The sequence below is a fragment of the Chlamydomonas reinhardtii genome, chromosome 11 (genome assembly GCF_000002595.2).
Source record: "Chlamydomonas reinhardtii strain CC-503 cw92 mt+ chromosome 11, whole genome shotgun sequence".
In the NCBI taxonomy this organism is placed as follows: domain Eukaryota; kingdom Viridiplantae; phylum Chlorophyta; class Chlorophyceae; order Chlamydomonadales; family Chlamydomonadaceae; genus Chlamydomonas; species Chlamydomonas reinhardtii.
The window spans coordinates 941,671-969,521 of record NC_057014.1 but is presented as its reverse complement, the minus strand read 5'-3'; the positions used below and the strand labels follow the sequence as shown (position 1 = coordinate 969,521).

At 64.6% G+C, this 27,851-nt stretch overlaps 1 protein-coding gene across 1 annotated transcript; it reads right to left on the bottom strand.

Annotated features, from left to right (window-relative positions):
* Positions 1–446: 446 nt before the first annotated feature.
* On the bottom strand, positions 447–27,268 carry CHLRE_11g467663v5 (uncharacterized protein). The gene is made up of 35 exons (XM_043067416.1): positions 26,879–27,268; positions 26,655–26,763; positions 26,286–26,436; positions 25,827–25,963; positions 25,487–25,624; positions 24,969–25,318; positions 24,363–24,766; positions 23,869–24,013; positions 23,571–23,682; positions 22,978–23,130; positions 20,070–22,730; positions 18,806–19,920; positions 18,211–18,637; positions 17,610–17,973; positions 17,322–17,437; positions 16,920–17,068; positions 16,535–16,757; positions 15,731–16,429; positions 15,055–15,595; positions 13,263–14,938; positions 12,775–13,080; positions 11,995–12,638; positions 11,438–11,813; positions 11,168–11,298; positions 10,526–11,015; positions 9,717–10,333; positions 8,742–9,339; positions 6,359–8,583; positions 5,885–6,263; positions 5,666–5,737; positions 5,357–5,495; positions 4,840–5,243; positions 4,568–4,678; positions 4,048–4,233; positions 447–3,756 (listed from the first exon to the last, which is right to left on the bottom strand). Exons 2-35 carry the CDS (start codon positions 26,715–26,717, stop codon positions 811–813), a joined length of 19,248 nt encoding a protein of 6,415 aa, XP_042919413.1. The 5' UTR covers positions 26,718–26,763; positions 26,879–27,268; the 3' UTR covers positions 447–810.
* Between the last annotated feature and the right edge of the window lie 583 nt (positions 27,269–27,851).

Here is a 27,851-nt window from a genome sequence, read left to right as displayed (position 1 = left end):
GCATTCGGACACGGGGGAGCCGTGCAGATATGATTATGGATTTCCGGATGAAATTGATTGCGGTAGAAGACCGTATTGATTTGAGCTGATTATGGACGATGCAGTGAGAAAGAGAAAGACGTGATCTTGAGGACACGAGGACATGGGACGATTGCAGTAGCACAGTGACTACAAGCGGCAAGAGTACGAGGTATGCAGGGATTGTTTGTAGCACATGATTTGAGGTAGGATGCTATTGCGATACGTAATTTGAGTATGGAGTTCTGCCCGCGGGGGAGTGTTGAGATATCGGTCAGAACTATCCATAAGGGAGAACGTAGGGGAGTTCCGAGAGTGTGTGTGCGATACACCATGCAAGGACTTAACCCGGAACCCATGCGAGGGTATAAGCCAGAGAGCTACCCGTTATAGTTAAGTAGTGTGGTACTATGTAATGTGCGAAACAGTCTGACTGTCAGCCGCCCCTACTTCCGGCTAGCGATAGTCGTAATCACCATTCAACACGACGCTTTGGTTTATCCCCCATCGCTTTTTGCCTCATTAGCAAACAACACCAACACGCTCATCAACCAAGTTCATAATGCTCGGTGTGATGCATGCAAGTCCTAGGCCTTGCTTGCCACACCATCCTGCATGAACACACCATCCTGCACAATGCTCAAGTGTACACATAAATATGCTATAATTTATGTACATGCCTCACTAGCCGCGACGCCTACGGGCCCTGCTGCAAGGTAGTCTGATGCCTGATGCCCCATGAGGTAACGACGACTGTATGGCTTCTGGTGTTGTTTGACTTCAACCTACACGCTACAGCACACCTCCCATTGACCCAGCAGCATCCGCAGCGCCAAAGCTGGCGCGACGACCAATCGATGACGACGGCGGCAGAGGTGGCCGCGCCGCAAGCGCACCACCCGCTGCCGCGTACCCCACTGCCCCCACATGGGCGGTCCGAGGCCCTTCGCCCTCCAACACAACCCGTGGCGGCAGCGGCCGCGGGGGCGACACACTTCCCGGGCCGTGGTCAAGCGCAGCCATATTGCCTGTGCTGCTGCATGCCCGAAGCGGCAGGAGTGCGCTTGTGGCGCCGTCGGTCGCCGTAGCACCCGTCACGGTAGCTAGGTTGTACCCGTTTCCGCCTGCGGCGTAGCCCCCACCGCCAGACGGGACACCACGGTGGCCATCGCCTCCCGGCATGACGGCTGCGGAGCGCGGCCCGTCCCTCCAAACGCCAGATGCCGGCGGGCCGCCGCCGCCGACTTTGGCAGGTGCCGCTGTGGACCCTGCAGCCATGCGTGCGCTCCAAGGTCGGTTGGCCTCCCCGCTGTCACTGCGCCCGCCTGTAGCACTTGCCACGGTGGCACCGCCAGGGCCACCGCCCGCGCCGCCGCTGGGAGCGAAGCGCGACCAGCCCGGACCATGACCAGGCCCCATCCGAGGCATGCTGAGCGTCCGGGCGTTTGCTGGCGGTGGCTGCAGGCCAACGGCCCCAGCAGCTGCCGGTGCATCATGGAAGGGCGCTCCCGAAGGCGCCGCTATCGCGTTATGCCACAGTAGAATGGACGGGTCCGAGGGAGAACCACCCGCGGCGCCCGCGCGCGCACTGCCGGTTGTGGAAGTGCTGCGACCGAATCCTCGGGCGCTGATGGCAGTCGTCACCGCGGCTGCTGCGGCGGCATACGCTGCGGCCAAACCCCCGGCCAGCCCGGCACCGGGCCTGGCAGCGTAGGTGGGCGTGCTGTCGCCGGCTGCGGCTTCTGCGGCAGCACCGAAGGCGCTGCTCACGGGCCGTAGCCCGGCTCGCCGGGGGCTGCTGCACCCGTCCGACTCGCCGCCACTGCCGTCCATGCCTCCAGGCAGCGACGCAACCGCATCCAGCCGCGGCGTAAATGCGCCGCTGTCCTTGTCGCCGCCACCGCCATTAAAAAAGCCATCAGCACCGCCGCTGCCGGTGTCAGAGATTCCGCGCTCGCGCGGGGCGCTGTGTGCTCGCGGCGTACGGCTGGAAGGCGCGAGCGGCGGGCGCGCCATGGTACGAGGCGTGTAGGTTCGGGTGGGAGTCGCCTGCGGAAGCGGCGCTGTGGCCAGCCCGCCCTCAAATCGGGGCGTCCTGTCGCTAGTGGCACCTTCATAACCTACACCGCCGCCGCCGCCAGCACCACCCTTAGGACTCCAGGCATCGGCGGCCGCGGCGCCGCCCGCGTCATACAGCTTTGTGCTGATAGCTGGCAATCGTCGTGGCAGGTCCTTAAGCTTCACGATGGGCGGCAATAGCTTTGCAGAGGCCGCCGCCGCGGTCCGCCACGACGGCAGCAGCGGCGGCTGCAGGAGCTTGATCGCGGAGGCAGCTGAACCATTGCCGGCGCCCAGGGACGGAGGCAGCGGTAGGCTGGTGCCGAAGGGATCTGGAGTAACGGCGCTCTGGCTGTGGTGGCGCGGCGTGGCGGCGCCAGACCTGCCGGAAGCGGGACGGGACAAAAGGCCCGACGGCTTGTCGGCAGGCGACGTCCGGCTACTGCCGCCGCCGGCATCGCCACCCGCACCGCCGGCTGTAGCACTCGCAGCCGCGGCCGCGGCCGCCGCGGCTGCTGCCATAGCTGCGTTCATGGCGATGCGGCGCGGTGAGCGAGGTGGCGACAGCTCGCCAGCGGCGGCGACAGAGCCATCGCCCTCCTCTCCCTCATGCTCCAGGTCATACTCAACCACATCCCCATCATCGTCGCCACGCTTGCCGCCGCGCCCCTGCACGCGTCGGAAGTTCCACCTGTCCAGAGCGCTGCTGCGGGTCTTGCCGCCACCAGGGCTAGTCGGGCCACCGGCGCCGGCCGCCGCCGCGGCAGCAGCGGCGGCCTGGCGGCGGCGGAAGAACATGAACGCCGCCGCCGCCACGCCGACGGCAACGGCGGCGCCGACGGCTGCAGGCACGATGACGCCGATGGCGACTCCGCTGCTGGATCCGCTGGCAAGGGATGATGGCGGGCTGGGGGCATTGCCTGGATCCGAAAAGGCAATGGAAGAGGGCGGCGGAGGCGGATCCTGAAATCCAGACATGGCGGGTTCCACAGGTGCGTCTTCAAGCTGGATTTGGGGGATCAGGGTGGCTGGTGAGGGCGTCGGCGGCCGCGGCAGCACTGGCAATGGCGGGGAGACCAGGTCTCGCACACCAGGGCTTGAGGGCGGTGAAGGCGCAAGCGGTGGCGGGCTGGGCGGTGACGGTGGACTGGGTGGAGGGGACGGAGGCGGCGGCAAGGCTGGTGGCAAAGGAGGTGGGCTGGGAGGCTGCGGTGGGCTGGGCGGAAGCAATGGCGCTGGGTTAGGTGACGGCGGCGGGGCCGGCGGCGGGCTAGGCGGCGGCGCTGTCACTGCCCCCACCGCCGCATCTACTGCAGCGCTGATAGCAGCCGCCGTTTCGGGTGCCGTTACGAACAGATTGGATCCATCCGTGCCGTACGCCGCAATCAGCTTTATGTCGCCCGGCAGTACACTGACTCCCACTTTTGCAGAAGCGGTTGGCGCTCCAAGCATGGAGACTAGCTTGAGTAGGTCTGCAAGCAGGGAAGCTGGGAAGGCGTCTGGTGCCGTTGCACCGTCTGTGCTAGAGGTGCCATTGGAGTTGGTTGCGGCGGCTGCGGCTGGGTCATCGCTGGATGCAGCCGCAGCGGTTGCTGCTGCGGTTGCGGCGGACCGGGCCGTCGCCAGCGTCTGCTGCTGCTGGGTGGGGTTCTGGGTCGATATCTGGGCGGACAGGGCCGCCTGTGAGAATGGGAGGGGAGGGCAGTTGCGCATGCAGCACACGGTGATTGAATGAGAAACAATTACGGATGCAATTGCGATCCGGACATGCTGTTTACATGAGCCTCGTGACGAGGCCGCATATGAGTTACTAACGTATTAGTCATGTGCGCATGCACTCGCTCGCGCACGCGGGCACCATCCCAGACGGCGCAATGCGCATGACTTAGAAACGCGTATGATACCCACAAACACACTCAGAATATACGCGTTTCATTACCCGTTTACATCCACTCGTGCGCACAGACGCACCTGTGTAGCCGGGTCAAGGCCGCCCAGGCCGCCCGCCGTCGCCGCGCTCGGCCACACGCTACTGCCAGCAGTACTGTTGGGGCGCGTCGCTGCTGCTGCTGCTGCTGCTGCTACTGCTGCTGCAGCGGCGGGGTCCTCGTACAGCAACAGGTCCACCAGCACCGAGCCCGGCGTGACCCGCGACACCTGATAAGCACGGTTTTGCAAAAGTGTGAGTGTGGGGTGGCTTTAATTCCTTCATGCAATGGAGTCATGTTGAGGGAAACGCAACACGCCATGCTGATATTACGGTGTTGTTCGTTGCCCATCTGTGCTGTTGTGTGCTTGCGCTTCACAAGAAAGATGGCCGGGAGGCCCCACCCCATCCCCCGGGCACTGGCCACCATACCAAGGGCCCCACCCCACCCCCCGGGCACTGGCCACCACACCAAGGGCCCCACCCCACCCCGCGGGCACTGGCCACCATACCAAGGGCCCCACCCCACCCCACGGGCACTGGCCACCACACCAAGGGCCTCACCTGCAGGCGGCGTGTGTCGTTGATGCCTGAGGCGACTGAGAGCGCCGCCACCACGGCCGCCTGAATCCCTGGCGTCCAGTCCGAGATGGGGAGCTCGAAGCCCAAGCCAACCTGCGTGATTATGGGTTTTGGTGCAGGTGACTTACTTGTTAAAATCTTGTCCGGATGCAGCAACAGAACAAGACACGCGGACAATGTACGCTTTGTTGACAGTGTACCGTACGCATGGAATGCGGACAACGCAACTACCGTGTTCGTTTAATGCATCTCACCATCGCAGCCGCCTCCGTGCGGACCTCCAGCGACTTGCTGCCGCCCACCATCTTGACGACCAGCCGCCCGCCGTCCTCGTCCCACCAGTACGACCCGTGGGGCGTACCGTCGTACGCCACAGGCGGGCCGTACGGCAGAGCGTTGGCACGTACACTGGGTTCGAGTGGGTCGGTGGAAGTGTTGTTGGTACTGCTGGCGGTGGCATTGCCGGTGCTGGTGGTGTTGAAAGCGCTGGTGTTTGTGGTGTTGCTGCTGGTGCTGTTGGCGGTGCTGAAGGCGGTAGGCGGCACCAACACGTAGCGGCGGGAGGCCCGCTGACGGGCGGGGAAGGTGATCGTCAGTACCACCTCGGAGGCGGACGGTGCGTACGGTAGCCACAGCTGGAACGACCGCGGGGCGTTGCCTGCACCGTCGGGAACAAAGGCGTCAATTATCTGTGTCTCGACCCACTTCATTGGCACTTACACGCGCAACATGAACGCATAGCATTGTCAAACATGCCAGCGGGTTGCTTACCGATCAGCTCGACGCCCACTTCACCGCCAGTCGGCACGTAGGACCAAAACGCGGACAGGCGGCGCCGGCAGCTGGTGACGCTGCTTGCATTGCCGCCACCCCCAGACGACGCGTGCATCACCCCATCAAAGCACCAGCTCTGCACACGAGAAGCGACACGGGAAGCAACACGCATGGAAAGGAAGTGTTGGTATCATAATTGAGACGAAGTGATTGAGATGTTGCCGCCGTGCCCCTGGGCAGCAGTCAGGGTACCGGATAATTTCCAAACAGCAGAGGATGACACCCCATGTAAGCCCTACGCCCCACCTGGTCCATGGCCGGCACCACCACATCCACAGAGCCCGACACGTTGAACGCCACCGCCTCCGGGCCGCGGACCTGTGGGAAATCCACAGCCCATGGCATCAATAAGGGTAGTCGTGAGAGGTCTAAGGCGTAAGCCTAAGTGGTTTGCCCCTGGTCAAGCTCGCATTACGAGCATCTGTGTCCGCCCCTTGCTACTATTTTGGAAGAACCCGCTCCTACCTGGTTGTCAGAGTCGCGGCTCGCCAACACAAACAGCTGCGGGTCGAAGACACCAGTAGCTTCACCTCCAGCAGGGCCGGCGCACACGTAGGTGCCGAGGTCACCGCGGTAGATGCAGCCACTGCCCGAAGGGACCGGCGGCGCCTGTGCCAGCGGCTGCGGTCGGGGGCCATCTGGTAACGCGCCCAGCACTGTGACCGGGCTGCCTGCAGGCGAAAGCCCCAGAGAACCGTCCAGGTCTTTGAAGAGGGTCCGTGAAGGGCCGGCGCAGTTGAGGGGCAGGGGCGTGGCGCCAGCGGTGTAGTTGGCAGTGCCGCAGTCGAGCGGGTTCCGCCAAGCCGGGTCGGGTCCCCGCATGAGGAACAGGCCTTGGGAAGACCTGTAGGTTGGTCATTTGCAAAGCCAGAAGCGGTCAGTTTGAATCAGTGTGAACACAAATGACGCAATGTGCAAGCAAACTTCAAACCACCTCACCCGTCCGTCCTGGTGTTGGCAAGCGTGATGCGCCGGAAGAAGTGTGGGTGCGAGGCGTCGGGTGCGGTTGGGTTGTTGGCGAAGGCAAAGCTGCCGCCGCCGCACCCACTGGCGCCCTCAAAGTCAGCCACGGTGATGCCCGTGATGTTAGCGTGGCCAAATACCGTGGGGTATGAGGTTACGGCCTCCCACGGGCCCGAGCCCGCGGAGTTTGCGAAACCCAATGCAAACGCCGCCGCCACAAAGCCAATCGAAGGCGTGTACGGCAGGGCGCGGTTGTACGACTGGGGCGTCAGGCGCTGGTGGCAGCCCGCGTCAGACGGGCTCGCGCACAGCGCGCACAGCACCGGTGACGTGCGCCCCGCAAGCAGCCCGCCGCGCCAAGACACGCCCGCGCGCTCCGTGAAGCCGCCCTGCCGCAGCAGTGCCGCGCCGGCGTGTCGGTTGTCCAGCAATGCCACGTCGTACATCCGCACGTCGGTGTCGATGCCGCGCAGCGTGAGCAACCCGTAGTCCCAGTTGGTGTGCGCCGTGAAGTTGGACAGCGCGGTGCAGCGGCCGCCGCCACCACCGGGCGCGGCGGCCCGAGACGCCGCGCTAGATCGAAGCCACAGCCCCACCAAACAACCGTGGGCGGTGTTGTTGCGGAACGAGCCGAGCGCCCAGGTCGGGAGCCCGGGGTCGCCGTCGCCATCCAATGCGGCGCCCGTCGTGCTGTTGGCCGCAGTTGTGGTTGTGTTCGCTGAGGAGTTGACGGAGCTGTTACTGCTGCTGGGTGGTAATGATGACGAGGTGTTGGAGATGATGGTGGTGGCGCAAGGCACGCCGCTGGCAATGAAGCCAAACCGGTCCGACCCCGCCGCCACGTTTCCATCCACCCAGTTGCCCGCTTGCACCACTTGGATGTTGGCCACGTAGGCGCCATTGCTACTGCCATTGCTACTGCCAGTACTGCTGCTGCTACTGCCGGTGCCACTGCCGGCTATAGAAGGCTGGACGGCTCCAGTCGCCAGTGTCTGACGCAGCGTGTTGCCTGCCGTACGCAGCAGCACATTGGCGCCACCGTACGTGCCGTACAGCACGCTGCCAGACACCAGTGCGCCGTACGGCGAGGTCTGGTTGCCCGTCACCGCCACGTTTCCCCCGACACCCGCGACCACGGCGCAGTCTCGGAGGTAGCGGCTGTAGCTGCGGCCGTCTACGGTGATGCTACTGCCGGCCCTCGGTGCTGACAGGGAATCAAATAGGACGCACGGGCGCAAGCCGCTGCTGCTGCTGCTGCTGCTGCTGCTGCTACTGTTGCCGCTGCTACTGCCTGCGCCTGAAGCTAAGGTGTCACTAGCTGCTACAGCTGCCTCTTGGCCACACCTCTCAATGGCTACGTTACTAAGTCGTGCGTTGCTACTGCCGGACACGAGCAAGCGCACGCCATGGATGATGCCACTAGCGCCACTACCAAAGCTGCCTGTGATACTGCTACTGCCGATGGGACCACTGCCTGCAGAACTGCTGCCGCTGCTGCTACTGCCGGTGTCAGTGTTGTACAGGTCTGCGAGGTCGAGGCCACTGCCGGGTCCCACCAAGCCGCTGCTACTGCTGTCGAAGGCCTCCGCCGCCGCGATGCCCACGTTTGAGGACAGCAGCGCCACCTCTGCGCGCAGGTCCACAGACAGCGTGGCATTACCATTGCTGCTACTGCCGCTGCTGCTATTGCCGTTGGCACTGACGGGGTAGCTGCGGCCGCGCGCGGCGTGCGGGTGGCGAAGCGGCGAGTCCAGCACGACAGCCGTCAGGTTGCCGTCCGCGGACGCCGCACCGCCGCCGCCGCCATCCACCGCGGTAAGGGCGCTGTACGGCAGCACGGCCACGATGTACCGCACCTCGCTCTGGTACTGGTTGTACGAACTGGATCCAACCAGGACGCGGTCTCCGGGCTGCCAGCTTCCGTCCAGGTCCGACAGCGGCACGTCCAGTCGGAGCACCGTGTCACCAGGGGCGGCGGGACGCGCCAGCCGGGTCCAGCGCCGCGCCTGCGCCCGGCCGTGCAGGTCGAGTGTGCCGCCGCCCAGCACCGCAAGCACCTTGTTTCCGAGGTCCGTGCCAGCGGCGTAACCAGGGCCGGCGGCGGAAGGCAGCCGCCAGCCGGCGCCGCCGCGGGAGCCGGTGAGGAGGATGCGCGCGATGCGCGGGTGTGGCGCACTTGGTGTGCCCGCTGATATCGACCCCTGTGATTCAATGCAAGGGCAATGCGGACAGGGGGCGTCAAGTTTCAATCAGGGCGCGAAAGAGACACCACACGCTTACAATGCGCGCACATTTCGGTCCCCGCTCTGTTGCTCTCGCCTGCCCAGCCCCACGGCGCCACTACCGGTACGTCACTCACCCCTGCCAGCACCATTACGGCGGCGGCGGTGAGGGTGATGTCCTGCAGGGGGTCGAACCGCAGCGACCCAAGCACCACCAGCGACCCAAGGGCCGGCGGGCTCTCGTCCAGCAGCAGCGCCCAGCCCGCCGGGACCGTCACGTTGGCGCCGGGGGCGGGCTTGCCGCCAGGACGGCTAGCCCACGTGCTCACACGCGACCATCGCAGGTACGGCTCCCGTAGGGCAGAAAACTTGGCGGGCGGCGAGTCGCATCCTGCCGCCGGGCACGTGGCGGCGATGATCCGTACGGATGATGTACTGGCACCGGATAGGTACGTTGTAACCGCCGTGTCGCTAAAGGACACAGTGGCCAGGGACTGTGTGGTCGACGTGCCGGGCGGGGGCGGGATGCTCCACCTCCAAGAATTGGGGGTGAGGGTTACGTTGTACGATGTGGCACCGTGTGCCGTGGAGGTCAATGCCGGCGGCCGCGGCGTGGCGGCCGCCCCAGTTATCAGTGCGGTGTTGGCAGTGAACGAATCATATACGTCCATGTACTTGGTTGTTATGTACAGGTGATTCTGGGTTGAGTTCGCAAGGTTGTCCAGTCGCCACATCCTGTCCGGGGGGCGGCGTATTGGAGGGGGGGCTTGTAAACACCAGCCAATGGGGGGGCCTTGTACATACCAGCCCAAGCAGAATCAAATCAAACTGAGTTAGCGCAGTACAGGCAGAGGCCCCAGAGTTGAACCAGATTGATTGGCGGTGGGCGGTGTCTTGCCTCTCTAGCCAGCCTGCGAATCCAATAGTTGGCTTGCCGGTGACCCCAGGGCATTTGGGCCTCCGCACCCCGGCCTGTCCGCCCCAAGCTAGGTCCAGGCGTTAGCCACACATCGCCGTCCAACGCCTTCACACACACACACACACACACACACACACACACACACACACACACACACACACACACACACACACACACACACACACACACACACCTGTAGGTGGCTGGATCCAGGCGCTCCCAGGTGTCGGTGCGCCAGTGGATCCAAAACTCCCGCCGCACCGGCAGTACGAGCACATAACCGCCGTTGTCGTTGGAGGTTGACGGTTGAACCCACGCGCTGCGGTTGGTTGCAACGTCCACAACCACCAGCGGCTGCCCGGCAAGGTCGGGTGTCGGCCCCACGTCACTTATTATGAGGCGGCGGAAGGGACCGGCGCGCGGCGCGCACACCACACCCTCGTTGGAGCTGGGCTGTCCCCGCAGCCCCCGCAGCAGCACGCAGCTTTCGGGGTCAAAGATCCCTGGCAGCGCAGCGGCACTGCTGCTGTTGCTGCTGCTGTTGCTACTGCCTGTGCCGCCGTAGCTGAGGCTGCGGCTGAACGACACGCCGCTGTGGAAGGTCGCACCAGCCCATGCTACTGCCGCTGCGGCTGTGGAGGTGGCTGTAACATTGCCGGCGGAGCCACCGGCAGTCGAGGTGCTGCTGATGCTGCCACTGCTGTTGCTGCTGGCCCCGCCGAGTGCCTGTAGAACGGACGGCGGCAGTGGCAGTAGCGGCGACAGCGCGGCGGCAGACAGCAGACTCCCGTCTGTGTCCTCATACACGCCCTGCATATAGCAACGAAGGAGGGTGGCAGAGCATTGGACTTGCTATACTCAGCCTTGACGTCGCGCTTCACGCGGAGTGCAAGCTACCAGACCATGAATACGAGGGCAGCACCCGCTGCGCGCCTTACGCAGGCTGGCGCACCCAGCGTAGCAACGGCCACAACGAACAGCACACGTCACCCACCCACCCACCTGGAAGGGCCAGCTCCAGAACGCCAGCGCCGGGCGCCGCACCAGCCTCGCCACCACCGACCCACCCGGCACCCCTGCATCCGTCAAATCGCCTGCCGCCGCTGCTCCTGCAGCCGCCAGCGCCGCAAGAGCCGCCGCCTCGTCTCCCGCGGCGCCGTCTACGAACTGCGCGCCTGCCAAGAAGGCTGTGGCGCCGCCGGTGGAGGGCGCGCAGCGCGCACAAGGCTCCAGCGCGTAGTGCTGCGGCCAGGGAGCCCGCGGCGTCACCGCCAGGCGACCGGTGAGGTAGGCCCGGGCAAAGGTGACGTTCACCAGGGCCAGGCCTGACTGGTGGTAGGAGCTGCCAGGCACGGAGCTCTGGGTGGCGACGCCGGCGATGCGGCGGGTGGCATTGGGCCAGCGGCCGGCGGTGCCGACGGCGCCCGCCGCGGTGCGGCCGTAGAGCGTGGTGGAGAAGACGCCGGCGAGGGCAATGAGCAGTGGCGTCACCCTGCGGCGGAGGCGAACGGCACACGATTTCGTCGGCGAACTCACAACCATGTGTAATTCTTACAGGTGTCAGAACGTAGCGTTCCCGGCGCCTGCCGGGCTAGCTTGTGGGTAAGATGACACCCACTGCCGCGAGCAAACGTACGTACGCACCTGGACCTGTCGTCTACCACCCATGCAATCTCGGCCTGTGCCCCGGTCTCCTTGATGAGTGTGGTGTTGGGTGTCACGGGTCCGCCGCCGTTGTCGCCCAGGGCCATTCCGCGGAACTGCACCAGCCCCACCTGCAGCACACAGGATGGGATGGGGTGAAGAGAGGCACCCAGCTTGTTGTGAGAATCACTTGACCAGAATTTTAATTTGCATGTTCACTGCCTGCGTGCAGCTCCTTGCACCCCACAGCGCCGTGCCCGGACGACTCACCACGCTGGCGGCCGCGCCCTTGAGTCCGCACTTGAATGCGGTGAGGCCGTCGAACACCGCCGCCGCCTGCTGCAGCGGGGCGGCGTAGCGGCTGCAGGGGTTGGCACGTGGGAAGTACTCGGGGTGGACGCGCAGTCCGTACAGCAGCGCCGAGTGCGCCGTGTTGGAGGCAAACCCGCCACTGACGCTGCCGTTGCTGCTACTGCCGTTGCTGCTACTGCCGTTGCTGCTGCCGCCAGTGGCAAGGACATTACTAGGCATGGCTGTGAAGCGGGGGCAGATGGATGTGGAGGAGGTCAGCGCCGCGGCTCCCTCCGGGTTGTCCGGCAGGCGGTAGAGGAACCCAGTGTGGTCCGAGCCCGCCGCCACATTGTTCCTGCGGTTGCATTTGAGGGTTTGTGCTCGTTATTCCTGTGGTAATAATCAAAAGCGCAACGGGGAGGCACATACGGCAGCAGGTGACGCACTCGTGTACCAGCCACGAGGGCGTGCATTGTTCTTAACCTCCGCGTCCATGCACGGCAGGCGTGTAAAACCACAGAGCATTGCGCACCCACCTGAGTGTGTTGTTGGGATTTGACACCCAGAACACTGACGGCATTTGCGTGTCGCGTGTCGTCAATGCACGAGCCTCCCGAGCCAGTATCCCAAGGTTGCTGTCAAAAAGAATCCCCGTTTCTGCCCCAGTGTCGAGTGCAAAAGAATGTCCATACGTGTTGTAGGTAACAGTTCGCTCAATAACCCCGCCACGGGTTCCGATTGCCACCAGACCACGTGCGTATGCATCTTGGAGGACGCATTCCCTGAGCCATGGTGATGGCAAACTGTTGCTGCTGATGCTACTGCTCGTGCCACTGCTGGTGCCACTGCTACTGCTGCTATTGCTGCTACTGCTACCTCCAGACGCAGGGATGCTAGCCTGGCCTCCTGAGCTAGTGCTGCCTGTGGTCGTGCTGCTGCTAGCTCCAGTGCTGGTACTACCCCCTGAGCTGTTGTTGGCATTGATACTTCTGTCTGCGTTTGTTGGAAGGTCGCCGAGCGAGTGCCACAGCATTGAGAATCCGGCCGGTGCTACAGCCGGCGGCGCCACAGGGCTGGGCTGCAGTGGCTGTAGCGCCAGGGGCTGTCCCATGCGGCGCATGCTGATGTGGCTAAGCCGCAGCACGGAAGCGAGCGGGGAAGGCGGCGGATGGGCCACCAGCTGCAGGAGTTGCATTTGTGATGTGGGGCGGATGCAATCCAGACTTCAGGAAACAGAGGGCAGCGCAGCGCGTGCCAACAACACAACAAAAGCCCCACGTGTTGGCGGGAAGCGCTGCGGCGGGAACCCCACTCACCCTGGCCCCGAACATGGAGTTTGCGGACGCTGCGTCCCCCTGCAGCACCACATTGCGACTGAGCAGCGCCACAGTAGCCCGCATGTCCAGTGGCTGCGCGGGACGCGTGAGTCCGGCGGCGGCGGCGGCCGGCGGCGCCACCACCACTCCCAGGTGTGTGTAGCTCAGCGGCGCGTCCAGAGCCACTCGGCTCACGACGTCGCCTGAGGGTGAGCTGGTGGTGGTGGTGGTCACGGACACGACAGTCGCCTCGTCCACCTCATCCGCGAAGAAGGAGCTGCTCGCAATCACGATGCGGTCACCGGCCTGTGTGTAACAGGACAGGGAGGCAGGAGGGTATGGGCAGTGGAAGATGGCATTCGCCTCAGCACAGCGCGGACGAGCCTTTTAACTTCCGTGTGTTCAGGAGCAAAGCGATTTGCGACAGCCCACAAGCACACCCGGACCAGCCGCCCCAGCACTCAACACCTGCCATACATGCTGCACACCTTCCAGTCGACTGCCCCGTTGACGAGGATTGCGCCATCGCCCGGGTTGGCGGTGGCGTTGAGGGTGGTGTACGGCGGGGAGCGGGGCGTGCCGTACATCTCCAGCACGCCCTGCCGTACTGCAATCATTTTGGTGCCGTACAGCGGCAGCCCGCCCGCAGCGCCGCTAGCACCGTCATCCACACAGCCCGAGACGCCGCCGCTGTCATCCGGCGATACCGCTGGCGGGTTTCCGAGCAGTGTGATGGTGGCGGCTGAGGCGTATGGCTGGTCTGCAGAGCCCACACTCAGCCGGCCGCCGCCGTCTATCAGGATGCTGCGCGCCTGCAGCTCCAGCGCCGGCTGCGTGTCGTCAAACACAAGCCAGCCCAGCACCAGCAGCGCCCCTAGAGGCGGTGGGCTCACATCCAGCAGCAGCGCCCGCCCCGCCGCCACCGCCACGTCGTCGCCGGCCTGGGGCAGCCGCCCTGACGGCCAAGAGGCAGGGGAGGACCAGGCGTCCAGGTATCGGAACGAGGCGGCTGGCGGTGGTAACAGCTGTGGTGGCACCGTTTGGTTTGCCGAAGCGGCGGTCCTGATTGTGCGCGGCGCGCTGGGTGTGCGACCGGCGGGTGTGACCGTGACAGTCATCCAGACACCCGATGTCATGTTGAACGGCAGCACCGGCACCGTGCACTGTACGGCAGTGTCGTTGAGTATGACAACCGACCCGCATGACAGCGCGCCGCCAATGGCCACAACGGCGGCGGCGGCCGAAGAGCTGCTGCTGCTGCTGCCGCTGCTAGTAGTATTGCCACCAGCTTGACGTGGAGTGAAGCCGCGCCCTGTGATGGTGATGCGCGTGCCGCCGGCGGTGCTGCCGTATGCCGGGGCCACGGACGTGACGTACACGTCCTGATCTGGCAGGAACGTGAACGTAGTGCCTGGGTCCGTAACCTCGGCGGCGCCCCACCGCGGCGTGACGCTGAGCGGCAGCACCCGCGCCACTGTCGGGTCGCTTTGGGTGGCATCGTATGGCAGGAGACCTGTGATGCACGTGATGGATCTGGCATCAACAGCTGTGATGCGGCAGATGCTGGATCCAAACCGCGCCGCGACCTGGCCTGGATCCTGGCTGTGGCCGCGCAGTCGGATCACGACCGCCGTGCCACCGGTGGTTGGGCCAGCAGTTGGCGAGGCCGGGTCGAGGCCGTTCAGTTGAAGGGCCACCGGGAAGTCAAAAGGGTGGTAGCCGCAGCCGAAGGGCTGCACGCACGCCCAGATGGTGTAGTTGACACCGGCTGGCAGATCGGCCGGCAGTGCACATTCCAGCGTCTCTGAATAGCTGCCTGCAGCTTCGTCCGCCGCGCTGGTCACCACTGTCGCGTTGGCACAACTCAACACCCAGCCGCTGCTGCCACCTCCGCTTCCGTTGCCACCGCTGCTGATGGCGCTGCTACTGCTGCTACCATCGGCGGCAACTGCTACAGCCTCCAGCTCCACAGATGCCGCGCTGGGATTGCCTGGCTGCGGCGGTGACTGCAGGAGGTCGGGCCAGCTGCCAGTGCTACCACCGCCGCCGCCGGCATTGGCAGCATACGGCAAGACCCAGGACAGCCGCAGTGATGTCGGCATGACGGTGCCGTTGCCGCCACCGGTGCTGGTAGGGTCCGCAGCTGCAGGAAGCACCTCAAAACCTGCGCAGCATTGAACCAACCTTTCAACAATGATACGTATCATACGCATTGAACACCACAATCGAGCTGATACGATGGCCTACATAAGTGCTGCCGGGGCCCTATGTGTGACTTACTCTCGACTCGGGGCGTGCGGCCGCCGCACATGCCCACCAGTCCCGTCACCTCAGTTGTCGCGCCCGCCGCGGCACCGCCGGCCACGGCTGTAGCAGCCACTTGCACCCGCCAGCGCAGCGCGCTGCGAACGGACACGTTCCCCAGATACCGCCAGTCATCCAGCAGTATCCCGTTGCTACTGCTGCTGCCACTACTGCCATTGCTACTGCGGTTGCTACTGCCAGCCAGAATGGTCGCGTTCAGCCTCGGCGCGACACTGCGTAGGCTGTAGCGCTGCATTGTGAAGGTGGCTGTAGCTCCGTCGCTGGCCAGCAGTGCCAGCCGCAGTTGGCCGGTGGCTGCAGCCGCGTCTGGCGGTGTTGCCACGCCAAACCAGGAGCAGGCGGCGCCAGCCGCCGTGACAGAGCTACTGCTGTTGCAGGAGCTGCTAGTGCTACTCCACCACGAGACGTTCATGCTGCGGCCGAGGGAGGCGTCGGATAGACCGGGCACGAATCCCACACCTGCCAGAGAGACCGTGCCACCGCCAAAGAGCGATACCTGTGAAGGAGCACAAACATGAATCGCTTTGTGTTACTATTGCTACGTATTGAGTTGATCCGCATGGCCCTGCAAGCACGCAAGCACGCACCACATGCAGCGTACCCCATGCACGTGCCCCATGCAAGGACCAACCTGGCAGTAGGCACGTGCTCCCGTCACCGGTGAGAGGACCTCCGTGACACGCAGCCCGTACGACACCGCGGCAACTGCACTGCTGGATGACGGCGGCGGCCGTACGGCTCCCAAGCCGTCAACGGTAGCCGCCACGGGCCATGTGCCCCAGGGCAGCGGCGGCGCGAGGCACGCAAGGCGTGTCAACATGGTGCCGCCATTGCCTGATGCGGCCGCAACCGCAGGTGGATCCAGAGGAACCAGTGTGGCGGCTGTTACAGATGGTGCTGATGAGGAGGTCTCTGTTGTGTTGGCGCTACTGCCGTCGGCGCCATCGGAGCCGCTGCCGGTGACGGTGTTGCTGTCGTTGGCAATGGCACTAGCGGCACTGGGTAGGTACACGCACGGCCGGCCCCCAACCGTCACGCGTACGGCATCCAACGGTTGGTCCGCCAGCCAGCTGCCGTATACGTACAGCGTCCATGCAGCGGTTGCCGTACTACTGCTGTTAGCATTACTGCTTGCGGCACCACCGCCGCCACCAGTAGTAAAGCTGGGGCGCGTCGCGTTCAGAGCAGGCAGGTCTACGCCGCTGGCTGCGGGATTCAATGTCCCATTCGACGCAATGACGCCGACCAGTGTGGGGGTGCGGTACGTGCTGTACACAACGGCGCAGGTGCCGTTGGCGAGATGCACCTGGTCCGGCTCGAATGGCAGTTCCTGTTGGGTTGCGTGATGACGGAAGGAAAACAAAAACCCAGGTGAGACACCCGCGAACCCACAACGAGATCTGCGGTGCCAATCAAACAGAGACGGTCCGCCCACCTGCTGCCGTGCGCCAGCCGCCAGCGGCAGCCGCAGCACCAACTGCGTCGCGTCGCACCCGGCTGCCGCGGACGCGCCGTTCAGGACCAGCGTCACGGGGAGCGGCGTGCCCGGTGGCACGGGGGTGACACGCGACCAGTCCGGAGCCACGGGGGTGCCGGTGCCGGGATGCGGCGCCACGAGGAAGCGCAGCCAGGCCGTACCGCCGTACTGCAGGAACACCCTGTTGCGTACAGCAGATGAAGTACAAATGCGATCCGTGAGAATACCGATTGCTGCTGGTAGGGCCAGCCATGTCTTACTGCCTGAAGACTGGCTTTGGTAGACCTGGAATTCACAGGGCGCCGGAAAGGCTGAGGGCTTACGGGCGGACTGCAATACTCACAGGACGAAGGAGTTGATGCCGGCTCGCAGCGTCGCGGCGGCGGTGCGGCCACCGCTGCCCGCCGATGGAATGATGGGCACGCCGTTGACCAGCAGCCGGCAGAGGTCGTCGGCGGCCAGGCTGAACGTCACGTTCTCATCCCGTGTCAGCTGCATGGGCGGATGATGGATGGGATCGCGGGGCGCCGAGGGTTTCAGTCAGACGGTGAGCGCACTCCGCAAGGCAGGCAGGACGTGTGTCAATGCATCATCAACGCATGCGGACCCTTGTGCATTTGCACTTACACAGGACAGATAGATTTCCCCACACACACACGAGCGCCATACATGCAAGGCTCGTTTCCACAACATTTGGTACGACCCTACATGTGCGTTTTTCTCAATCGCAGGGACACGCGCCCACCTGCATGTACCAGCTGAAGCGGGCGCCCCAGAACCGCGTCCGGATGTCGCCCGGCAGCGGCGACTGCCCCGTCAGGTAGTTGAAGGCCACGCCGCCGGGCTGCGTCGTCACAATGTCTGCGGGGTCCGGAACAGCAGCAGAGGCATGCAATGGTAGACACACAGCAGAGGGAGTGTCAGCGCGGTTGATGCTTTCCCTCATGCTGCACTTGAGAGCGGGGTGACACCGGTGGATAGCAACTGCGACAACAGGCAACACCGCAAGCTCACCACTCGACGCTCTGCTCACCGGGGTTCATGTAGATCTCCAGTGGCGGCAGTACGCTGCCCGACAACCCCTCTGGCAGGTTCCAGAACTCGGCCAGAAGCAGCCCAGTCAGCGGTGGGGCGCGGCATGTGAGCTGGCGCCCGTCCGAGGACACGTTCAGCACCGGGCAGGACAGACCCGCGGGCCCGAGCGGCGGCGGAGCCGCGCCGCTGCTGTTGCCGCCAGTGATGCTGTTGCCGCCGAGGGTGACGGTGTGGGCGGCGGGGTTGCCTGGCAGCAGCAGGCCGGGGCCGCTGAGGGTGAGGGTGAGTGGCAGGCCGCCGGCCAGCGAGAGGGCGGCGGGCGACACGGAGCCCAGCTGCAGCTGGACGATGAGGATGCCAGCCTGTGCGTGCGTGTAGTATGGGGGGTTGCAAGGATTGGCACAGAGAAGTGTCGCGAAGGAGACAGCAGCAGGGGGGAACATGTGGGCGGGGGCCATCATAAGCAATACCGTGCAGTGTCGGTGAAACGGCTGTAACATCAGAGGCCCATGCGCGCTGTACTGTGATGTAATCTAGATACCGATACCCGCACCTGTCCATTCACAAAAAGCCCCTCCCAACAGAGCCGACACACGCACCTGGAAGGGATCCACTGACACGCCGCCGTACGTGTCGACCAGCTGCACTGCGTACCGCCCTACAGGTAGGTCGCCGGGCACCCCGAATCCCACTGCCTCCACGGCTGGACCCGCCGCCGCCGCTGCCGCAGCGGCAACGGGTGTCGCCACCACCTCGGCAGCTAGGATGGCTGCCTCCGTTGCCGCAAGCGTCGCGGCCGCAGCTGCAGGGCTGATGCTCGCGCCCGCACCGCTGCTGGTACCGGCACCAAGGCTGACGCCGCTGCTACTGCCATCTGTGCCGAAGCTGGCTGGCAGTAGCAGCAGCCGTGCTGTGGTGACGGCGCTCAAGTTGCGCCCAAAGACAAGGACCTGGACGTCTGCCACGCCAGCGGGGACTGCAGGGCTGTCCAGATAACCAACGACTGGCGTGGCGTCGGCGGAGTAGCTGTGATAGCGGACAGGGAGGGACGCTCGATAAGGTGGGATGAAAGCGTGCAGCCCTGCTTGGTCAAGTGCCATTGCGTGCCACAGTGGTAGGTGCAGGTGTGGGGCCAAGCATACCCACTAGGCAAACCAGCACCCATCACGTGCTTGCATGTTCATGCGTGCGCACCTGAACTCGCACTGGCCAGTGCACCGTGACACAACAGGGGTTGGCCTGGACTCGCTGCAAGCAAGCGCTCCCGAGAGCCGAGCTGTAGAAATGCCGCTGGTGCCACCGCCGCCACCGCCTGATGCTGCTGGGTCACAAATGCTGACCACCACGGTCGCCGCCGGCGTGACCTTGGGCAGGCGCTTTGTGGCCAAGGGGTCATCCAGGTCCGCGGTCGCCGCCAGGTGCGGCCGTGTACGGCACACGAGCTGCGTGGCGGTTGCTGACGTCACGTCACACGGCAGCAGGCCGGTTGGGAAGGTGTCCGACACCGGCACGGTCACAAACACACGGATGGCGTCTGTGCTGTTAATGGCACCAGCTGCGACGAAGCCAAAGCCGGTGAGGGTCAGCAGTGTGCCGCCGCCCACACTGCCTGCCGCCGGGCTGACCGAGGTCACAGACAGGTCCACTGACATGCTGCCTGACGACAGCAGTGTCAGACCCTGGGCGTAGTAGGCACCGCTGCTCGTGCTACTGCTGCCACCGGCATTAGCCGAAGCCGCTGCTGAAGAGCCGCCGCTGGCTGTTGAAGAGCCGTTCAGCACCACCATCGCCTGGTAGGATCCGGGCGGCATGGGGCGAGTGGTGCACACCGCCACGGAGGCCGAGGCCGAGGAGGAGGAGGAGGGCTGCTGCTGCCAGGTCACCGCCGCGCAAGGCACTGCCGCCGCCAGCGCGGCCGCCAGCGGCGTCATTCCGACGGCACCGCTCCCGCTGCCACTGCAGCTGCCGGTACTGCCACTGCCACTGCCACTGCTATTGCTGCTGTTGGCGCCCGTGCTACTGCTGCTGCCCGCGCTGGGCACCAGGAACACCCCCAGCACGTCCGAGGGCCTTGCGGCTGCTGACAGCGTGACCCGCACGCTGTCGCCGCCGGCTGCACTCAGGGGCGCCTGAGCCTGAGCCTGCTGCGGCTGCTGTGTCTGCTGTATGCTGGGGCGCGGGTCGATTGCCGTGATGGCAGGTGCCATGGTGGACAGGATGGTGGACGGCGCCGGCGGCATGCCGACAGCCGCAGCTGCCTGCTGTGTTAGGTAGCTGCTGGTAATGACGCTGCCGTTTGCAGCGAGTACCTGATTGGGCCGGCAATTTGCAGAAACGTCATAAAAGAACAAGTAACTTCACGGTACTTCCAGCACGGAGCACGGACAATGGGCCAGGCGTCGAGGCCAAAACTCGATTCAAGATGCGTTTCAACGGGACGCCATACGCCCGTACCCACCTGCAGCTCGACCTCCATAACGCCATCGCCTGCCACAGCCGCCGACGGCACGGCCGGGCCCGGGTACAGCGCCGTGAGGTGGTCCGGCGCGCACTCCACCAGCGAGCAACCCACGCCGCCCACCCGTACCCGCAGGCCCGCACACGGCCCCACCAGTGCTGCTCCTGCTCCTGCTGCTGCTTCTGTGGCCCCTGGCGCTGTGGATGGCGCCGATGAGAGGATGGAGATGGAGGCGGATGACACGAACCCGTGTCCACCGATCCTGATCAGGGTCGCGCCGTACATGGACACCTGCTGCGGCCACACAGAGGTGACCACCAGCGCATCCACGACGAGGACCGGGGCGCCCGCCGCGCGCCCCTTGCCGGGCACGTACACCGTCAGCGGCTGCAGCCCTGCCGCCAGTGACGGCACCGGAGGCGGCGGCGGCGCCTGCCCTGCCAGTTGCTGCTGTGATTGTGCTGGAGCCGACAGGGTCAGGTTGCAGGTGATGGTCGTGTCGGTGGCGGCGGTCACGACACAGGGCGCGCCGCCAACACGGACCTCCAGCGTGTCTGCGGGCAGCAGCCCGGCCGCTGCTCCTGAGGCTGCTGCGGCTGCTGCTGAGGAGGCGATGCTGGCGTTGGCTTGCGTTGATGGCGTGAAGCCGCTGCCTGTGATGACCAGCTGTTTGGAGAGCACGGCTGGCGGCTGGAACGTGACACGTATGGGCTCAACGGAAACAACCGCCGGCGTCAGCGGCAGGCTGTTGCTGCCCGTACCGTTACTGCCACCAGCCCCGGTCGCTGAGCCGTCGTAGGCAAACCCACACACGCCGGAGGGGTGTGCGCAGGCTGCAGACACGCCATTGACGGTTAGCTGCCCCGAGTTAGGCGCACCAACCGTCAACCGCATGAAGTCAACCGGTAACGGAAAGTACAACGTGTCATTGCTGCCTGCGTAGTCTGACGTGGCGTAAAAGGCCGTGGCCTCGCCCGACAGGCCGCGCGTGTCCGCGATCCGGATCCGAGGCTGGTCGCCCGGATGCAGAAATGGATCCATCTGGAACGTGATATGGAGTGACGTGTCGTTGGCGTAAAACCGCCCTGACCGCCTGGGTTTCGTGAGCCCTGGCAGCGCCGCCAGCTTAGCGCCGATGACATCGCTGGTCTCCCAGTAGACGTCGATTTCCGCGGAGTACTCGCACTCGTTGTCGTACGCAAGGCGAATGACGCCTGTCGGCGGCGCCGCCACCGGCCGCGTCTCAACCGCCATCATTGCTACCGGCGGCGGGGTGGCGGCCGCCGCCGCCACGCCGGACGTGCTGTCTGTGCCGCCGCTAGAGGCGTTTCCGGCGGTAGCAGGCAGCAGCGGCGGGGCCGAGCCGCCGCCGGTGACCGGCAGCACGACGGTTGGAGCGGCGGTTGGGAAACCATCGCCGGGGACAGCGCTGAGCGTCAGGTTGCTGACCGCCGGCACGAACAGGCTCCAGCTGGGAACAGTTACGTTCCAAACGATGGCAAGATAGGCCCCCTCTCGCACCGGACCGTCGCCGACAACAGCTGGTCCCGAGGCCGGGCCTGACGGCGGTGGAGGCGGCGGCGGCGGCGAGAACACGTCGTCACCGCCAAAGAACGGCGCCGCCGGCGGCAACGGCGCGCTTGCGGCGGCGCTGGCAGAGGGGTCGCTAGTAACACTGCCGCTGCCTCCTGTTCCGGCTGTGATGCCAGTGATGTTGCTGCTGCTGGTGCCATTACCGCTGCTACTGGCGCCACCAAGAATCCCGCTCATCCGGACATCCATCGTTGTAGACGTCAGGTTGAGCAGCGCCGCCGCCAGCGCCTCCGGCGGCGAGTTCCAAGAAAACGTAAACGACACGCCCGCCGCGGCACCCGGATTCGTCGCCGACAGGATCCAGGATCCGGTCGGATCCACATCAGCCGCCGGCCGTACTGGGTTCAGATCCACGCTGATGTTGAATGTGCTGTACACGGCGGTTAGGTTTGGCGGCGACGGCCCAGGCGCGGTACGTGGCGGCGCATGGTAGGCGGCCCAGGCTGCGGATCCAGGCACGGGCGCCATGAGGAGGTTGGCGAAGCGGCAGGTGGGGCTGGTGAGGTCGGGCACGATGGCCACGCTGCTAGGATTGCTGCTGGTGTTGCGCGTCGGCGGCACCACCACGACCGCGGCCGCGAGCACCGTGAACGTGGGCGGCACGACGGCGGCGGCGCCGGCGCCAGAGCTGCTGCTACTGCCGTTGGAAGGCGCCGGCAGAGGTGACGGCGGCGGCTGTAGCGCCCAGGTCTCCACGCCAATCTCCAGTGTGAGGATATTGCCGTTGACCACCTTGCGCACGCCCACGGCTGTAGCGTTGCTGCGCATCCTTGGCCCCACGGCGCCGCTTCCGCTGTTGTTGCTGCCCCTGCTACTGCCGTTGGCGGCTGTAGCCGGCGGCAGTAGCTGGATGGCGCCAGCAGCCAGCAGCGCGTTCCGGACCAGCCGTGTCATCTCGCCAGCAACGGCCGTGACGGGCAGCGTCACGTTCACCCGCACCGCTGCGGGGCTGCTGCCACTACTGCCCCCGGCGCTACTGCCGTTGCTACTGCCGACCTCGAGGGTCAGCTGCAGCCCCAGCTGCGTGTCGTTGGCTACGCGTGCCGCCGAGTCGGTGGCCAAAGTCACCTGCATGCGTCCGTCCCGTCCAAAGCAACACCGGCAACACCTTGTCATCAACCTGCAGGCTAACACCGAGAGACAACCCAAACTGCGTGCGCCCCTTTCTTGGGTTTCGAAATGAGCTACCCTCCCCCCCCGTCTGCCATACTACTGTGCCTGGCTACGCCTTCACTTCTTAATTAATCGTGAATGTACCCCCCCCCCCCACACACACACACACGCCCGCAACGCCACCCCACCCCCGCACACACACCTGGACCAGCGCCAGCGCACTGGTGTTGGCTGCGGCCGCGTACAGGTACTTGACTGCCAGTGACCGGCCCAGGCGCGATCCCGCTACCACCACCCGCTGCGTCTCCGACAGCGAGTTGGCCTGCGGCGTGTCGCCCAGGATGCGCACGCCCACCTGCATGTGTGGTAAAGAGCACAAGGAAAACATCACGCGTAGGACAGTGTATGCGATGCAGAGTTACGGCCGCGGACTACCTTCAGAGTATACCTGCGTGTGTGTGTGTGTGTGTGTATGTCTGTGCGTGCGTGCAAATGGAGTGGCGGCGGTGCGGGTGGTTAGTTGCTGCCGCAGTGTCGGGGTGTGCCGCGGTGCCATCGTGGCAGGCGGGCGTCGTGGTGCTTGGATGCGTGCCGGGGGCCGGCACGTGTGTCCATGGCTGGGTGGGTGCGGTCCGTGCGGGCTAGCCACAGGTTCCGCACTTCCGCTGCTTGCCTGTCCCATGCACGAGCTGCCCGCGGACTCATCCACCTTGCTACTACGAGTACAAAATAAAATAGCACTACAAATATTGTGGAGTTTCTCGCACGCCCCGCCGCACGCCCTCCGCGCCGCACCTGTGCGATGCCGGGGCCCTGCCGGTTGCAGTGAGCCACGTCCAGCAGCAGCGGCTGGCCCGCAGCCAGGGGCACGGGCGGGTGCACCGTTGAGCTCAGCGCCTGAGTCCACCTGCACATGCGCCGTACAGGCAACAAGGGCGAGGGAGGATGGTCAGGGTGGGGTTGGGGCACGTGGAATTACGTGTGTGTGAGCATGTTCGCGCCATCATTGCAACAGAAGCCAGCTACTCGATACCATGAACACCATCACAACGTGTACAAGCAAGGAAGCCCGACTGCAACTTGCACCACGCACCAATCCACGTAGTAGGCGCCTGTGTTTCGCGCCAGCAGCCGTGTCACCTCCCAGCCGTTTGCACCGGCCCCAGTGTTACTGCCGCTGCTGTTGCTAGTGCCGGTGGTGCCGTTGATCCAGGTGCCGTTCAGCTGCGCGTAATCGTCTGTGGGGCATGATAAACGCCACGTTGAGGTTCAGGAATAGTGATGAATAGGCCACGTCAAGGTCATGTGGGAAGGGGTGCACGGCAGGGTGCTTGGCGGCAGGCAGTGAAGGTGTTGCGTGACAGATTCGATGCCGCCGTATGTGCAGTGGCGCCAATGCTGTTCTTTGCGGGAGCCAGTGAACCGACCCTGTCTCGCACACGCGCACACACGCACGCACAAGCGCACACACGCACCCTTTTCGCGCCTTGCGCTCTCCCAACACACGCACATCAATGCACACACACACACACACACACACACACACACACACACACACACACACACACACACACGCCGGACACTCACCCGAGCCCACGATGAACTGGTACATCGCGGTGCGAGGCGCCACGAAAAAGCCCCTCATGCGGCTGCAGGCGTACGATCTGTTGAAGTCGTCATCCCGCCCCTCCATGCGCCCGTCCAACACGACACGGTAGGCGCCTGGCACGTCCTCCACACGTATCGCCCGGCTACTGCCACTGCCGCTGCTACTGGCACTGCTACTGCCGTTGGTGCTGCTGTTACTGTTGTTGCCGCGGGAGCCTGAAGCGTTCAACCGCCAGAGCTCGTTGTAGGGGGGCACGGCGGCCTCACCCAGTGGGTAGAACTCGTACTCCACGCCACGCATGCCCGGGTACAGGCCCGCAATGGGGGTGGCGCTGGCATTGAGGGGCGGCGCGGCGGGCTGAGGCGCCGTGACACAGGTGAGGCTGCGAGGTGCGAGGGACGCGAGCGCAGGTCGGTTGGCATTGTCATCACCGTCGTGTACCAGCCATGGGCCATGTGCATACCATGCATGTCAGCGGCAACGCGTTCGGTGGACACCGTAAGCACCATGATCCGTTGATTGCACGTTACACGGCCCGCACTTGCCCTTGTACCAAACCCCCAAACCCACGCAACTTCACCCACCTGCTGTAAGTGCTGTCCACCACCTCACACGGCGCGCCGCCCAGCCATACCGACACGCGCTCACGCTGGCCCCATCCCCCACTGCCTCCAGAGCCGCCCTGCAGCTGCCGCCGCAGGTCTGGGAAGCCGCGGCCTCGCAGCGTGACACGCGTGCCGCCCGCCGCCGAGCCGGTCGCGGGGGAGATGGACACCACCTCGGGGTAAACCGAGTACAGGTACGGCGTGCCGTCCGCCGTGTACAGCCATGCGTTGCCATTTATTAACGGGAGGGCACCGCGGGAGGATGCTTCGAAGCGCGCGGTAACGTTGAAGAATCCCGCTGTGCCGGCGCCGGGCTCCAGGGAAGGCAGCTGGCACAAAGAGGGCAGGGCAGCGGGTTGGTGAGCAGTGCACAAGGACGTGGCGTGGGGCAGCCAAGCAACAGGTAGCAAGGGCACTCCGGAACCCTGCTGAGGCACAAAAACACCGAGGCGTGCCCTTTTCGTCTGGCCCCCTCCTCTTATCCACCAGCCGCGCACCCTGGGGTTGTTGCGCAGCGGCTGCGCGGTGGTGCAGCGGATGCGGTATGGGGAGCAGCAGCTCCAGCGAAGCCGGGGGGAGAAGTCCAGCGCCGCCCCCAGGTCGCCCTCCTGCGTCTTGCACTGCAGCAGTCCCACCTGGGCGGGTGGGGTGGAGGAGCAGGGCGGTGCGTGGGGCGGGGGGGGGGGAGTGGGTTGAGAGTCGCGGTCGTGCTGGGATGGCTCGAGCCGCTGGCGTGTAACAGTGATACGAGAGGACAATTGAGTCAACCGCAACCGTAACCGCCTCCTTCCCAGTCCCCCACACCCACAGCACACGTCATCCTGACCAACCACGCACCCGCACGTCTCCCAGGCATTCTGAGTCGCCGCCTGTGACGGAGGGCGTGCAGTCGCTGCGCACGACGCCAGTGGGGTCGCCAATGACGGACAGCTCAGCTCCGGGCGGGCCCGCTGACGGCCGCACCACACGCAGCGCTGCGGACGTATATGTGTGTAGGAAAGGGCAATTGCGAAATAAGAGGGCCGTGCGTTCACACAGCGATGCCATATGGCTCATCACCAGTTGCCTCAGCTGGCATGTCACATGCCTGACATTAGCGGCACAACTTCCTACTGTGCTGCCTGTAAGCTGCGACACCCGTGTGCATTCGGCTTTCAAAAGCATCTTCGATAATTGGGTTTGGCTGAGCAGGACACGGAAAGCTTCCCAAACCTCACTTGGACGCCTGCTTGGGCGCACCTCCCAACCCGTTCCACCCGATAAGCCCCTAGTAAAAGAAGCCCCGAACGCGCTCACAGCTGCTGCGGCCAGCGGTGTACGTGTAGCCCCATAGCCGTGCGGTGACGGTGGTGGCGGTGGTGCTGTTGGGCCCGGCGCCGCCCGCCGACACCCGGCGCACCGTCACCCAGTACGTGCCGCTGAGGCCCGGCGCCGCCTCGCATGTGACCTGAGATATTGAGAAGGTGGGACGGTGGGATGGGAGAGTGTGGTTGGCGTCGGCGGTGCATCGCTGCAGCAGGGGGCCGCGTTGCGGTGCCTGGCTGTGAGCATCTAAATGTAGTCACCTGCCCATCCTCCACCCCACTGGAGAGGACCAACCCCCCTTCCCGGATGCTTATCATGTGCACGTGCCTATGGGTCCCGCCCCCGTCCTCCCCTTCGAACCTGCTGAGCACTGCTGAGTGTAGGCGCCACGGCACAGGGGTAGGGTCCAATGCTGACCGACATCTTGTCCGCAAAGCGGTCCCCGAAACCAGAGCCGAATACCGTTAACCTGTGCCAAATATAATATCATGCGAATTGTGTGACGTACGTGAAGATCAAAGCAGGCACGCCTGCGAGAGCCCAGTCGCGTCGCAATGAAGAATTCAATGTTCATAGTCACCGACCTCTGGCCGCCAGCCGTGCCACCCTCCGTTGGTGTGAAGGAAGTCAGGCTTAACTGCGCAGCTATTAGCCACGGACCAAGGAGTAACAAGAGGACGAGCTCGAGGCGAATCCTGCCCATTCTTCCGCGCTCGACGCTCGCTGTCACTTTCAGCTCATTGCAGTAGCAATATGTCAACAGTTAAGTCCTTGGACGTATAAATGCTAGGTAAACACAATGCGGCGCACAAGTTTGGTGCGCGTCCTTGCGAGTAAGGTAGTCTGTCGCGTCCCAGACTAGTTGGTAGTTGTTACTTGGAACAGATTGTCTAGATTATCTACTATCGTAGAGCTAGGGAGGTCCTTGCACGCATATGATGGCGGTGTCGCTCGCGTACTTCAAGCAGCGCGGCGTATCGTTTTGACCAACATATACATCTGAAAACTAGTTCATGTCCATCGCCTGGCGTAGCTGCTGGTGTGATGCAATGGCGGGCGGATTTGTTCGTTTCCCATCCAGTTCCAGGCACGCTTCCCGCGCTTCAGAAGTACCCCATGCACGCACCCCCACCCCCACCCCCACCCCCACCCCCCCACACACACAAACCCGCCAAGAGTGATGCGAACGCGTTCATCACCGCCACCGTGGCCATCTTTGCACCTATGCACCTTGGGCGTCAGCACGCGTCAGCCGTCAGGCCGCAGTGCTGATGGTGGTTTCCCTTCGGGCCGGAGATGGTCCCTCTTGACCTGGGTGCTGGGCACCCTTACTTGGTCGGACTGTCCCTTCTTTGTAATATCGCAACCTTGAGCGAAACGCCAAAAGCTCTGCCCAGTGGCGACGTGCGCCACGGCCGCAAGGCGCCGGTTGCCGCCGTGTTGCTTGGCACACGCCGTCCTGGGAGGCGGTGCTTGCGTGGCGGCAGTAGTGCGTAACTCGGTAACTGCCCTGGATTACGGCAGGGGGCACTTACCAGTAGGTATTGCGTTTTGGGG